Genomic DNA, 15,921 nt, shown 5'->3' with positions numbered 1-15,921 from the left:
AAATGGAAGAGACCTCCCTCAGAGGTCACAGTTTAAATACCTGCACTTCACAAGCTTTGGTATCAGTGCAGTTTGGACATACTTTAGAAATGAGCTGATAAAATGAGATGTTACCTTAAGGATTTCCACCTGTCTTTTTCTGTCTGGTTTTCCGGACTTTCACTTTCATAGGAAGCCAGATACAAACCTGGAAACAGTAAATATGTGTTATTTCCAATAGCATTGTTAAGCCCCATCTCTCTGCATTCCTGTATATTCTTTTGTACCACACAGAAATTTTAAAACTTCATGGTCCATCAGGTAGCTGGTAATAGTGGGACACTGATGTTTAGCTCACGTATCTACCGTGGAAAGCTGTTATGTTAATTTTGATGGAACAGTAAAGGAGCCCAGAATTAAAATATATTAGCATGACCTTCTCATAACAGTATTAAGCAGTTGAATGGTCTCTGGTTTTGCATCTAGAGATCTGGGCCCATTTCCTCCATCACAGCACTGCTACTCAAGAGTTATATGAACATTAAAAATGAGACAGTGAGACCTGACACCTAAACACATAAGCTTTTAGAAACTAAGGATATTCTCATCATTTAACACAACTTTATGTTCCTCAATCTTTTTAAAGTCTATGGGAACATGGTAGCTTAAAAGGATACACAATACCCTCAAGGTAAGAGTAAGTTACAGAAACCAGAGAAGGAATGCAGTGGAAGAAAATAAATGTCTTCCCCCCCTGGAAATCTTTACACTGTAGGATGCATTTTATGACACCAAAATGAGTCTAGATTGTAGTCTTCTCTGCAAAAGCTGGCAGTGCATTAATATCTCACTGTCTTCTCAGAATCACAGGCTGTAATCTGTGTTCACACACATTTCCTCATTTGACTGTTTCATGATGCTTTTATTCTCTAATGCAGGGACCACCTCAGCATTCAAGTCTGTGCTACAAATGCATTGTCTTTTAATATTCAAGTGTTGGCCACCATGTCTCCACATCGAGACAAACACAGTACAGCTGCATTTCACATGCCACTGCTGCATCTCTCTCAGATATCCTCCCACCTTTCATTCAGGGCAGTTCTTTCTACTCTGCACTGCCCCTGGGTAATGGGGGAGGCTTCCTGTGGCTTCTGCAAAGGGCATTTCACAAAAGCAGTATGAATATAGGGGAGGACATGAGGAAGAAAATCTGCAAACAATTAGTGGGTTGAGGTCACTCTTTTTCAGTCCAGTAGCCTGAAAACTGTACTTTTACCCTTCATTTTCTGTCCCTTTAGAGCCTAAAACAAGATGAAATTCTTTCATCCTATCTCCTTTTGATACATATTAATCACATTAATTATTCTATTTTGGCAGTCATTCTTAGGATTTAGGCAGGATTTTAGAAGCAGTATTTTGCTTTCTGAAGTAGTCTGTAAAATTCAAGCTGTCTGGTCTGATTACCTTGGATTAGTACAGAAAACTGCCTATAGAATGAAGGAAAAATAAATCCAGCACCAGAATGTCTTACGGGAAGGTTGCTATAGACAATTCTGTGTGTGACAATGTATAGAGAGGCAGCTGACACGAACCAATATGAAATGACACAGTCTGACATGCTGGATACCAAACTGACGAGGACAGATAAGTAAAAAAAAGACAATCAGAGAAATAATTTCAGAACAGGGCTTTCATAGCTACAGCTGGAATTAATAGAAAAGGTTTTCTTAAAAATTCTTTTCTGTAGATAACACGTGTCTTTGTTGTAGAGGAAAAGGTCAGCTGGACTCCATCACCCTGGGCTGTGTTTACTGAAGAGATGACAGTGTTGGTTTGTGAAAGAGATTAGCTCTGGTTCCATCAATCACAGAATGAGTGGCTAAGGGACAGCTGACATTCACAGCAGCCCATGACATGCTTGTGTGGCCCCTTTTTGTGACTACAAAAAGAGGGCCACAATGGCAGCTTCCTAGACAGTGCCTTATAGAGACGCTACAGACAAGAGAAACGCCATCAGGCAGCAGCTTCATCTGCTAGAAGGTTGTATTTGCAAAAACACATTGATAGACTGGGGATAAACAAGCTGTTTGGCAGGAAAGCTAGGAAAGAACTGGGACTAGTCAGTGAGAGAGATCACCAAAGCACGATCAGGGTGTTAATTAGCAGTGATGAAGAGAGACATTTGCAGTGATTAGTGATTGTACAGTCTTACCATCTTCCGTAAAAATGGGAGCAGTGTGCAAGTAGTGGATGATGTTAGGGTCTTGCTCAAATGGACACTCCACTTGCTTCCATGTTATAAATTCTCCTACTTGCTTAGCCAATTCCAGAAATTTCTGTAAACATAAAATCATTCCACTCAGATACAGTAAGATTATCTCATTTTCAGTGTTTGATGGTCTGCATGGAAAATTGCAGGCCAATAGTCTCAGGCAGCCCCTCAGCTATTGGAATGGGATAGGTAAAAACGTTTTTTAGATCTTACTTCAAAGTTGACGTGTCCATTTGGAAGGCGATTAGCACATCCCTCATTCAAAAAATAAATGTCTTTGATCAACAGGCTGAAGAAGGGGATCACAATCTGTGGACAGAAATGACATAACCATTATCTTTTCAGTTCAGTATTTTCTCTGCATGAAAGAACAACTCAACTGGGAGAGATGAGAATAAAGAAGTATTAACTTTCCAGTGTGCTGTGCACTTAAAAAGCAGTACAACGACAGGCAGGCCAAAGGGCAGTAGTGTCTAGAGAGACCTTCAGCCACCAGCAGAATGTATGCTGAGATGAAAGTGAACTGAACCAAATGTTCACTGGGCAGAATACCATGACTAAGAAAATGCTAAAAGCCCAGTTTATTATCAACAGCATCACTGTCTGATGACAACATCAGACAGCAAAGAGCAAAATAACATTGCAGAACTCTTCCCTTTCCTTATAAGCAGAGATGTTGAATACACAAATCGAGCAATTTAAACACAGGTGGGAACCAAAGAACCAGTATTGTCCCTAGACAAGGAAAGACAGAATCAAATTTGATGACCAAGGACTTGTCTACAAACAGTTAATCAGGAGCTGTTTCATTTTCAACAGCTCCATGCATGGCTAGCTCTTGAAGCATGTAATTTCCTTCCTGGTGTCTGATTAGTACAACCTGCTTCTCCAAATTAACCTGCAGACAACAGGATTGAAAATATTAAGCTGGTTGACAGGAAACTGCCAACAGTAGCCAGAGAGACCATTGCAATTCTCAAAATTAGCCCTGGACATCATCCAGGGCAGAGTGGCATATAACAGTGATCCAAGCCTTCCCTCGAACCCATTAGAGTTGGGTCAATTTGCTATAAAAGAATTCTATTTCTGGGTAGAACTCTTGAAATTAATGGAATTACAAGCAGGGATAAATAAATTTGCTGCCAGATGTTCTACAGCAGAAAGCAGTAGCAGCACTCCTGAAGTGCATCCTCAGAACCTCAGCAGAGATCCAGAGTGAAGCAGACTCCCTCAGGGTCCTTTGTCTTACAACTCAAAGGGAAAAGAAAGATAACACAAAGGACCAGTCCCTGAAAGCTGACTCCCAGGGCTCTGGGATTCAGCAGCCAAACCTCAGTGTGCCCACCTCTCCAGCAGTGCCACTGTGACAGCAAAGGGCCACTTGGGGGGTTTGAGCTGAAGGTCAGCAGCTGCCCCTTTGAGAATTTTCCTGTGGCAGCAACATCTGTCTTTTAAACCACCAAGTACAAACTTGGCCACCATGAACATAAAGCAAAACACTGCATGGCAGAGTGTCCAAAGTTTCCACTGGGCTGTTTGTATATTAACTGAAGTGGAGCTTGTTAAGCAGCATCAAAGCTAAAGCACCTTCATGGCAAGCAAGAACAGCCAAGAGAGCAATCCTTTAGTTAAGTATTTAATGTTATTCCATCTCATGCTGTACATCAGCTGTAACAGGATATGAAATGGACCCAGAACAGGATTGGCAGCTGTTATTATCCAGTCTACATGGATGCTACAACGTTGTGATGCTATAATGAGTGTGAACGAGCCATAGAAGTGAAAACACTGAGGCAAGGAATCCACACGCTACTGCCAGTGCGTGTTGTGAAAATGGAAACCAAATTCTGTTCCAGCTAAAATACCACATCTAGTAAACTGTTAAAGATCTGCATCTCTGCTGGCTTTCTTATGGGACAGCCATGGATAAACTCTGTAATGTCACTGCAACAGCCATAAAAAAGCCTGGACTGACACTCCAAGAGCCACTGGATACTTATCCTGACACATTCCACTGACAAAACTCAGGAATGAAAATAAACCACAGCCTATCCTCCCAAAATGCTGAGCCCTCCTATTAGGGTCAGGAGGAGCAATTTCTAGTCACACTGAGCTAAGTGTGTTTCAGGATTTATTTTCCTATTACCCAAATAGAGCAATCGACCTGCAGCAAAGAATACAACTCCATGTGATTTGTTTTCTACCAAAAATGATGATGACTCCCTAACCAGTGCGGTCTTAAAAGGTGGAAAGATACAGAGAGCTGGAGCCACACACTGATCCCCAGCTAGAAATCACCGCCAGGTTCTGTCTACATATTTTTTTGCAGGCAGATGTGAGCTTGTTCTGCCCTGCTCCACTGCCTGGGAGCAAGGTCAGCACCATTAGTGGTACTAAACATGAAGGAAAAGGCTTGCTGAGAGGCAAGGTACACAAACGTGGGCTGGATGCCAGGCTAATACAGCTACAGAGCCCCCAGTCAGCTCAGAACATAGCAGAGCTTGTTCTCATCTCATCCAAAAGGCACCAGAGACATACCCGAAGATACAAATTCTCTACACATTTCCATGGAATTGCTGTATTTCGGTCACCATTTATTTCCCCAATAAAAATATATTACTGTGTATGTTTTGCTTTCCAAATTTCTGTAGGAAAAGCAACGAAAGTGGTTACAATTATACTCTAATACTGGCTTCAATCCAGGCACTTTGCTAGCATAAAACCTGGGTTAGTGCCAGAAACTGATATTTCTCTCCATTTTTATCCCCCCTCCATGCCATCCAACCCACCCACATGCCAAAGGACAATTGCCTCCTGCAGAAAGAAGAAAGTTAATGAGATCCAACGTGTTCTTGCTCCACAGTATCAGACAGCAACAACACGCAGTGCTGTGCTGTACATACTCCCAACATTTCAAAGCCAGAGACATGCCATAAGTACAGTGCAGAGTTTCCCAGTGGAATAACTTCATTTTGGAGCTGTCACAGGTCACTTGACTACACAGATAAAACCAGACTTACTTACTAACCAGTACACCCCTCTGCAAGCACAATTCAGTTTGAAGATAAAAATTTTCTTCAGAGTGAGCTTTGCTATGGGTTTGCCAAGAAACAATGTAACATTTTCTATCAAAAAGAAGTGATCATGTTCTTTCAGATGTGTTCAAGTCCATTAAAACAAATAAATTATAATCTTGCTTATAAAAAGAAACAAAATTCCTTAATCCTACAGAAAGCATTACACGATCTGCCGTATCTGACACTGAAATACCCAGTATGAGTAGCTACCAAATCATATCCTGGCACATTTTCCTGAACTAATGTTGTCTACACAAGGAAAACAGAATATGGGCTTTTTCTGATGTAAAATAGACTCCTTTCAATCTAATAACCTCTCTGCCATCAGTATTAACCAGCTGGGGGTAGAGATATGAGAGAGATTGCTAACTTCACAGGAAATTAAGTCAAACAATAAAGCAACTGGTTTGAATATCTATGATGGCTGCAGAAGAACTAAACTGCAAAAGCATCTCAGACTGACAGGTCCTCGCTGCAGTGTGTGAGAGTTGAAAGAATTGCTTTTCCAGTCACAAACATCCAAATCATCTCTCCTTTGCATAGAGAAGTGCTTTTCAGAACAACTCAGTGTACTCCCATTGCAGCTGAGTCAGCCTGCCACCAGATGCTGATCTCATTTCACTGTAAATGCTGTGAGATTCCATTAGCTTCAGCAGATTTACATCAAATTTACAGGGGTGTGAGATTAGCATCTGGCCTGGCTCCTCTAGTGAATGAATACTAAATTCCATATTGTGCTTGTTCATGCAGTATCTACTTCAGCTTTGCCATGCTGAAAGATTACCCATTTATGACTATGGGCAATTGCAGTGTAAAACACAAACCCTCTTTCATAGAACAAAAAAATAAAGAATTGAATGAAGGAATAAGAAAATTAACAAGAAGCATATTGGGGCACAAAACAGGAGGATCCTACACTCTAACATCTTGTCAGTCTGATTTTTGCAGCATCAGTGACATGTCAGGAAGCTCCACATCTGCCCTGAACACTGATAAAACACTTCAATTCTTGCTCACTGAGATGGCAGCAACAACCAAATGAAATGAAAATTCACAAGGACAGAATATCATCCCAAGTTTGCTGCAGTGGATTCAGACTAGATTCCCTTGCAGGACTTGTGGTAAATCATCTTTCCGTAATGTAAATGGAGATCCACCTCCTCTTCACTGCTGTGCCCTTTGCTCTCCATCTCACCTCCCACATCACACAATAGGGGCTTCTGTGCCAGAGCCTCGGGGCACAGTTGTAACAAAGCACAGCTCCACCTGCGTCTGCCAGGCTCATGTTCCATCGCCAAAATAAAAGTCGTTTCAGTCTGGAATACCTGTTCCATCAGGTTTATCAATCTAAACAATGTGAATTTTCCAGGGATGTAGAGACACTTGCAACTAAGTCCTCCATGCTGTGTGTCCTGCCCTCTCTAACCCTCCCAATGTCTGACATTGGATCCTATCCAGACTCCTTCAATCACTTTTTTTTTTTTTTTTTACATTTTACATTTCCAGTTGCATCTTGAAGCACGCAGGCCTTGCACTGGTGACCATGGAAGGGAGGAGAGCATCTGCATCAAGTGTTTGAGCCACTGCCTCCTAGCAGAAATGCACCCCACCCATGTGGAGTTAGATGGGATGTGGTCACACCTACCTTCTCCCTGTTGCTGTGTGCGGTGAGGGACCTGTGAGCAGCCCCCCGCAGCGCTGTCCGGTAGTTGTAGAAGTTGCCAGTGGGGTCCATCTGGTGCTACATGCACAAAACAACACACCTAGGTTAGAAAGTGGCCTGGGTCCTCTAAAGACAATTTTATGCTCAGTTGTAGGAAACCTTGAGCAGAGCTGAGCCTCCATCTTCAAAATCCACATACCTGCAGAAGTCTATGCACCATTGTGCACTCCATGCACAATGAGAGCTCTACAGTCCATGGCTGCCTATACCTTTGGTTTTTCTACTAACAGCTTACTGAGCTTTCATGTGAAGAATAAGCACTGCACATTTTATGTGTGCCAAATCCTGGAATCCTCAATACAAAATACAACCTTGGGTCTTCATTCAACATCCAAGGTATAGACTGGGAGCTTTACATTCAGCATTGTGTCCATGGCTAAACAAAACATGCATCGGTGGATGCACTATGGCGTGCATACAGGCTCATATTTTGATTTTTTTTTTAATTCCTCTTATTTATTTGAGTACTTTGAATTCCCTCTGCATATCAGCAGCTTTACATCCTCCTCACTACACCTGGGATATTTCAGCTTAGAATCAGGCCCTCTGCCTGTGAAATGTGTCTCCAGACATCTCACACCTGGATAACAATGTAAAATTCCCAAACAAAAAGATCCTGAATATAATTAAAGTGCATCAGGAATTTATTTTTTTTTACCTCAAGAATGAAAAATTTGGCTGTTTTCACTTTTGACCAAGTCTTCTTTAGCCTGGAAACTGGACTCATATTCATTCCAGCTATGAGTGAGAGAGAAAAAAAGAGAGCCATTGATAAGAGCTGGGATTCCTTTTTCATCTGTGACAGCTGATGGAAGACCCAGCTAGAAGCTGTACTTACAAATGATTGCCATCAGTGAATTAAAATTCCCTATGTTAAAGCACTCTCGGGCAACGTCAATGAAGAATTCGATGACTTGTGCTCGCTGTTTCTTTTTTGCAGGCTGTGAATTAAAATAAATGAGTATCTGTAATGAGCATATGCAGAATTGGAGGTCATCCTAAGCATTTGTTGCATGCATAGCATGGCTTCATGCACAGCTTGGGCCATCTGCTTTTAGTCACTGGCCCTAATTCTGTTCCAGCAATCCAGTGGATGCTGGTGACTGGCAGCCTCTGAAATCAAAGCTTTCACTGCAGTGACACAGAAGAAATTCATGGCAATTCCCAGCCTCAGTGATTGTCTCAGTGCTGGAACAGGCAGCCCAAGCAGCCCTGAAGCAGAGCCTCAGCTCCCTGCTGGCCTCCCTCGAGTCTGTGGGCACATCAGCACAGACTTTCCTAAGGGCAGGATTTCACACCCCTATAACAGCAGCATCTTTGTCCCAGAAAGAGCTTGTTTCATTGCATTACTCCCTTTCCCCTCTTCTGTCCCTTTAGCAATATGGCCAGGCCAATGATAGCATTTTAAATACACATTTTAATTGGACTGGAATCACCCCATCTTTTCCAAAGATGATCTTCAAATGGTAATTCTTACATATCACAGGCTATCCAAGCTCTTTAAACTATTATTATTCCTCCCTTCCCCACCCTTTTCAAGGGGGAAAACATTAATTTCATTTTGATGGACCAAGTTAAACAAATTAAAACCACTACCAAGTTAAGAAACAACAGCCACAGCTACACTAATGGGCAGCAGGACAGAGAGCCATGCAGTGGGAATTCACACACAGAGCAGATCTTTAGAATGACAGATAACAAATATGGCTCCACTAGAATCTTTGCTGGCAGAAATCTCAGGATAACTCAAGGCATTTTTCCCTCTCTTTTTCCCTGCAGGGTTCATTATTCCACACTGTGCCCCTACTACATCAAGAGAACAGTGCATTCCCCCGTGTGCCACCGCCTTTGTTTTGCAATATGTTTGTCATTTATCAGGTCGCTTCTGCAAGTGCAATACTGCTAAAACTTACCATCAGATGCTTAGCTGGGTCATAAGAAATAAATCCCCAGGACTGCTTATTAATATAAAATCTCAGAGAGGTACTTCAGGCATGTGGTAAAACATGGCACATGCTTGTAACTTACCATGCAAATTTCTGTTGCTACGAGATAGCAGAGTCTATTGAACCATTTCACATAGGCTTCAAGGTTACTTGTCTTCTTCTGTTCACTGAAACACGTCTGGGGGAGAAAAAAGCACAGAAAGATATAATTGTGTTCCAGTCAGCTACCTGATCACTAAGATAAATATTGCACAAAGGTAATTACTGGCGACATCTCTCTCATGGTCATGGAAGACTGTGCATCTAAGGGCCCCTTTTAAAAAGCCTGCAAGTGGCAGATGGGGGTCTAGCTGGGTGTGTCACAATGCACAATTCACACTGGTTTCCAGAAAACAGCCCTATTTTGCCTGCAGCAAGTGTTCACTGACAGTCTGCACTGAGCCTTGTTCACTGGGATATGAACAGCTGGGGCATTGCAGGATTCTGACATCAACAAGGACATGCAGACAAAATAAGACAGGCACAGTCTTCCACAGCAGGCTCAGTTTGTGACTTTGATTCCAGGACTTCCTCCACTTCAGTAAATACAATCACCCACAGTCCTTTTCTGGAGGGGAGGGACCAGAATTTAGTGAAGTGTACATGAGATAAACAAGAGAAAACACAGTTCTGATTGATTCTTCATGAAAAAAGCCCACTATTTTCCTTAGTGAATTTTCAGAAAAACAGGTTCTTAACAATCAGCTCTGCCTGGATGGCTATGCTTGAACAGGTCACTTAACATGCCAGAGACACTTCACTGATAAGAGCCATTACAAGAAGCATATTTTTCACTTATTTATACAAAACTTAACATAAATTCCCATAACTGATACAGGCTGTGCGAGCAGATACTTGGCTGAACTCTTCCAATTCCTTTGTCATCAACAGAAAATTTGACTTCAGAGGAGTGATAGGGCAGTTCACACAGCCTGAGTATGTTGCTTGGGATGGTAAGACCTCAAGTCCCTTTTCCAGCTTTAAAGTCTTTGACAGTCTATCTAGGACACTCAGCTCTCTGGAGTTCAAGAGATTTGTCTGAACATTCAGTAACTTCCACTAGAGGGTACCAGAGAATACTGATTTTTGTTTTATTAGGATGATCATTTCCCAGAGGTACTGTAAACACATGCCACTAAGAAGAAAATCATAATGCATAAGCAAAGATCGATTAATGTCAATGAGATCACCCATATTATGTAAGGTAAACCAGTGACTAAGAACCCCTTCAGAAATGGGGCTTAATATGATTCCCAAGGTAATTCAAAGTAAGAAAACATTCACCTGTGATTCTGTATACAGACGTGTTTAGAAACAGAAATCACAGTACCATGCTATGGAGGATCAAAGCTTAACAGGACTGAAAGTCTGAGCCACTTTATGAATAGACTACAAACACAATAAAAGTGTATTTTTAAAGCATCTCAAAAGTAAATGTTAGCAAGCAGCATGTAAATATCAAAAAACCCAAAGGAAACCCAAATCAGCCCCAGTCTAACCATAGCAGCTGCTTTACATGTGCTCTGTTTCTTGTTCCCTATTACAACAGAAAGTACACAAACCCCAGGTTTTGTTCTGAAAATAGTATTTCCATCTCAGAACTGCTGTCCTGTGCCAGGGCATAAGAGCCACAGCTAATAACGCAAAACTTGTGAAAAATGTGCAACAGTGAAGTTGAGACAGACTGCTTTTTAAAGGTTAAGCTTTATAAATGGCAGCAATATTTAGCACCTCCCAAGCATCTTCCATCTGCAGCTCAGAATGCTTGATAAACATTCATAAGTGAAGCCTTTTGAAGCCCTCACGCAAGAAAGATGTTTAATATGATCTCCAGCTGGAGGAATTCAGACCTGAGCCAACTTCCCGGTGCTTGATAGGGATGTTCTTCATGGGTCAGGGAATATGTGACTCCACATAAGGTTTGTGCTGCTTTGTCCAAAGATGTGTCCAGAGAAGGGCAAAGGAGCTGGGGAAGGGTCTGAAGCACCAATCTGATGAGGAGCAGCTGAGGGAGCTCAGCTTGGAGACAAAGAGGCTGAGGGGGAACCTTCTTGCTCTCTACAGCTCCATGAAAGAAGGTTGTAGGGCAAGGGGGCTTGGTCTCTTCTCCCACGTAACAAGCAGCAGGACAAGGGGAATTGGCCTCAAATTGTGCCAGAAGAGGTTTAGATTGGATATTAGGAAAAATTTCTTCACTGACAGTCAGGCATTGGAACAGGCTGCCCAGGGTAGTGGTGGAATCACCATCCCTAGAAGCGTTCAAAAAATGTATGGATGTGGCACTTGGGGACATGGTTTAGTGGTGGCCTTGGCAGTGCTGGGTTAAGGGTTGGAGTCGATGATCTTCGAGGTCTCTTCCAACCTAAACTATTCTGTGATTCTGTGTACAATGCTCTCCCCCTGGGCTGTGTCTTGGCACAGAAGCTTTTCTAAATCAACCATGCAGAGCATGAAGAAAAGTTCCAAACTACCCCACTTTGATCAGCCTTGCTGACTTGAAGCCCAGGTGGCTGAAATCTCACCATGGCTGGTTTGGCATCTGGTGTTTCTGACACACATTTGCTGCCTTGGGGTTCCTTTCTAAAGAATGCTATCAATGCCCAGAATACCTGAAACTCCATCCCTGACTGTTTCCCTCATCCTGAAACAAACTGCAGAATTTCCCTAAGTCCAAAAAGAGAAGGAAAGGGCCCAATGTTGCACATTTCATCCATCCATCCATCCATCCATCCATCCATCCATCCATCCATCCATCCATCCATCTTTTCACCACTGCAAGCTATTTCGGGGCTCTTTGTGTAGCACTACAAACACAGGTCTTCCTGATACCTTTGGCATCCAATGAGGAAATTCAGCCATTGATGTATGATCTCAGTGGGAACCCATACACAGTTCAGGGGAAGAATTTTCCACCCTCTTTCTTTTCAGACAGTATGTGAAATCTCTGAATTTCCTAGCTCTCCTAGCTCTTTCCTTATTGAGGCACTCACTGAAATGCTGCTTTAAACCTCAATGGAATCAGTGGAAAGACTCCAAGTGGCTTTCACAGCCTTTGGATGAAGCCTTGATCAGGCACTCTGTTCCCTGTGGTGCTTTGGGTTAAAAGCTATTGTGTAGGGAGAGAAGAGTTGATTCATGACGCACTGACTCACTGCTGTGGTGTCTGGGCACACACTGAGGGCATTACATCACATCCAGAGCCTTTACTCCTTCAGCAGAGCAACAGACATTCCCTGGCTGTGCACAGCCACAACCATCTGTCCCAGTCAAAGCAGCTTGGGAGGAACAAGCCTGAAAGCACAACATCAGGACGGTGGCCAGCTTGTCCCCAGGAAGGAATGGCAGTGACCTGCTAGTGCAAGCTCTGCCAACAGGTTCCCATCCTTGCCATGACAATACAAGTCACCAGTTGGCCTGGCCCTGGTCAGCTCATGACTCAGGCCCTGCTCTTGGGGGCCTCATCACATCTGGACAAACTGTGGTCACAGGTGACACTTTGTATGTGGAGAAACCATACCTTGGTGCCATCCAGAGGGTCTTTATGTACAAACGCCTGAACAAATTCCTCGGGTCCAATGTGACTTAGTCTTTCCTGTTGAGGGTAAGGAGTGGGAAGAGAGAGGGAAAAATAAGAAAGCACCCCAGAGTATCTTCTGTTCCTCTTGGTAAGACATTGTCATTTTCTGTCAGCTCTGAGTGGTGTCACCAAGCTGGTAGACAGCCAACTAACCAGACATTAAAATTCATAATAACAATTAGAACTATGTCAGCAGAAAGATGAAAATTAGAATAAATACGTCTTATTACTGACAAGCCACAGTAAGAGTCCCCTCCACTGCGCTGGATGCACAGGGCTTCACCTTGGAGCCAGCAGGCATCAGTTCTGTGCCTGGTGCTGCCTTAGACCTGCTGTGGTCCAGCATTCTCAAAAGCCTTGTTTCCCAGCTGCTAAATGGCAGTAATGCTGTTATCTGGCATCCACAGCAATCCACTGCTCAGCTGCCCACACAGGGCTCTGCCCTGGCTCCCCGCCCACTGACCCTCAGGTGCTGCCCCGGGGTGGTGGCTCTGGGTCACTGGGTAAGGAAGGCACTGAGAATGCATGTGACACTTTAAAGGCTTTGCTTACACTGGAGAGTGTCCCAGGCACTAAGCAAAACAAGAATAAATGAAGTATCCAAATCTCTCTTAGTAAAAGACAGCTTCTGAAAAAACGTGGCAGCTCCAACCACACAATGACCTTCCTGCTAGGCTTTTCACTCCCCTTGAATATGTTTATTAGAAAAATAAATGTTTTCAGTAGGTTGTAGGCCACAAATGTATTTCAGAGGAGGTATTTTGGAATTCCTACAGCCCAAACTTAGGACACCCAAGCAACAATAAAATAAATGGTAATTCTGCTCAAGGAAAAATTTTATGTCCACTCCTATGCTTTTTCTCTGAGCCTATCACCTTAACACTGATAACTGTATCTGTAACTCTTACTGATCAATAACTGTTTTAAACAAGTAGCAAATAATTCTTACTAACAAATAAGCATCAGACAGTTTCAGTGCAAAGCACTCGATGTATTGGACATAGCAATGGAAGAGAAGGTAGAGAACATTGATTACAGCACAGTGAAATTAAAATCTCTAGCTGCATTTGTTTTAAAAAGGCAGTGATGCCTCAGTTACAGGGAATTTTCCCTTGGAAGACAGATGTACTGTGGAAGAGGAAAAAAACAAAAGCAAGAAAAAACTCCATGCAAAAGGACTTCTACTCTCTGGCTTAGGTTATATAAAACAAAGAGAGCCAAAGCTGCATGTTCTGAAAACTAACCATTCCACTTCTTGACAAATAGAATACCAATTATCTTCAGAATTCCAAAGGTTGATTTCCTAATACTCGTTCCAATCCACAGTGCATTTCATGCTTTGTTTTCCCATGCTTCCCCTCAAGGATGAGCAGTGTCCACAGGAGGACAGGCAGCAGGGCACCAGAGCAACAAGAGATCTGCAGATGGCAGCAATGTTTTACATTCTCCTGTGCACATCCAGGAGGTCCACGAGGAGGACCTAACCCTGGGAGAAGGCTGTGCAGCACAACAGCACATCCAAGGTTTCAGCACTGCAATTTTTCACACAAGAGCCTGTTTGGGAGCAGACTGCAGCCCAGCACAGGGGGAACAGCAGGGTTTTGTGGGGGTGCTATCTGCACATCCTTATGTGTCCATGCACAAAATCCCAAAGGGAAGAATGAAAGCCACATAAGACAACTCACATGCTTTGTATATCTGGAGAAATGGATTTGAACTGCTAAAATTCCTTCCAGATTGATAAAAGGGTTAATGATCAGCCATTTCAATAGCACCTGCAGAGCTTGTGGGGCTCTGAGCACCTTATTAGAAGTGACATTCCTGGGACTTGACTGCTGGGATAGGGTTCTCATTCCACAAACAAGCAAGCTGAACTACAGTGAACTGCTCCAAGATGCACAGGGACACTCTAATATATAGTTTGCTTCCCAAGCATCTCTTAAACTGTCATACCCTGCCTCCTGCTGCAGTGCTGATACAGCATGGGATGTGCTGCAGCAGTGCAGACATTTTTTGGTTATGTCTGGAATACTTAGCAGCTGATAGCTTAAAATAACATCTCTGGCTGCAGAAGTTGGGAACCATTCCCACTTACCAGCTCCACATGTGTCAGCTGCTGAGCCAGGGTGTAAGGGTCACTGCAGACGCTCAGGATTTCTCTCTGAATTGATGGAGGTTTAGTTTTAAAGGCAACCAGCTTATCAGAGACAGCAGTACTGATCTTGACAATCCCTTCTTGCCCATGGCTGAGGGTTGCAAGCTTCTGATTCAGGGCTTGCAAAAGCTGATTCATCTTTTTCCAGTAAGCCTGGAGAGACAGGGAGAGAAATATAAGCCACCCAGAAAACTTGACATAGGAGTGCTTTTTTATGCTGAATTTTCCTTTCTGCAAAATACTCCTAAGCCAGCAACAGGTTACCATTTTATTTCCAACAAGCCTATTTCAGAATAACTAGTTGGCTTAATTACAGTTCTGTGCTCTGGACACAGAGACTGCAGTCAAGAGAAGAGGCAGGCAGGACTGGTGGGTTGGGCTGGCACTGATACTCCAGATTCCTGCCAACATCAGGTTCAAAGGAGAGGCAATGCTACAATATGAGTTACTGCAGCTTTCTGGAGCACAGCAGCTTTTGGGTACCTATCTTTTATGTCAGCTACATGTTGGCTGAGAACTCTACCTGTTAATGGTGCCTTGTCAACTCTTATTTATTAGGAATAAGAAATGTTTCTAATGCTATTTTCTCCATCTTTTTGACCTGAATGCAGAAAAAGCCTGCAGCTGCTTGCTACCCAGCTGGAGTGGCTGGAGCATTGTGTAGCTTTGAGTATTTAATATCCAAATGTTAATTGCTACTGAAGGAAGCTCATAGTGTATTCCAAGCACAGCCATGTGCTCAGCAGGATCATCATTACCAACTTGCCCAGGTTGTTCTCAGAGCTGAAGCAACTCTTTACAGACAATGAGTGGAGTCTCTAGCCATGGAGGATGGGCAGAAAGAAATTACTTCACTTCTTCACAACTAACAGATGCAAACATCACAGAACTAACAGACCTGGTGGATGGGCTCTAAAGACAAAGGTTAATTGGAAATGTCCTTAGCTAGACTGTGCCTCACCACAAAGAACAACACACACCTGTGTCACGTCCCAAGCTGGAAGCAGTTCAAGTGAGTCTTTGGGAAGTGTCATGGGTTAGCAAAGCATAGTCTCAGAAGTGATGTTCTTGCAAAGGGGTTCTAACAGCCTCCTCTGTGACCTGACAGAACCTATCAGATGGCCAGTTTGAATATGGACAATTCTTTGAGCCA

The 15,921-nt window shown here is 43.0% G+C and overlaps 1 protein-coding gene across 1 annotated transcript in view; it reads right to left on the bottom strand.

The window, feature by feature from the left end:
- RASGEF1C (RasGEF domain family member 1C) overlaps window positions 1-15,921 on the bottom strand; it is a 71,982-nt gene that overhangs the window by 7,999 nt on the left and 48,062 nt on the right. Inside the window, exons 6-14 of the mRNA XM_008632615.2 lie at window positions 14,709-14,921; window positions 12,554-12,628; window positions 9,080-9,175; window positions 7,890-7,992; window positions 7,710-7,789; window positions 6,974-7,069; window positions 2,465-2,560; window positions 2,192-2,315; window positions 115-187 (exon numbers count right to left, since the gene is read on the bottom strand). Coding sequence (XP_008630837.1) covers window positions 115-187; window positions 2,192-2,315; window positions 2,465-2,560; window positions 6,974-7,069; window positions 7,710-7,789; window positions 7,890-7,992; window positions 9,080-9,175; window positions 12,554-12,628; window positions 14,709-14,921 — 956 coding nt within the window. The remainder of the gene's footprint in view (window positions 1-114; window positions 188-2,191; window positions 2,316-2,464; window positions 2,561-6,973; window positions 7,070-7,709; window positions 7,790-7,889; window positions 7,993-9,079; window positions 9,176-12,553; window positions 12,629-14,708; window positions 14,922-15,921) is intronic.

The sequence above is a fragment of the Corvus brachyrhynchos genome, unplaced genomic scaffold (assembly GCF_000691975.1).
Source record: "Corvus brachyrhynchos isolate BGI_N302 unplaced genomic scaffold, ASM69197v1 scaffold54, whole genome shotgun sequence".
Lineage (NCBI taxonomy): Eukaryota > Metazoa > Chordata > Aves > Passeriformes > Corvidae > Corvus > Corvus brachyrhynchos.
The sequence above is the reverse complement of the archived record's forward strand: the minus strand, read 5'-3'. Positions and strand labels throughout refer to the sequence as shown.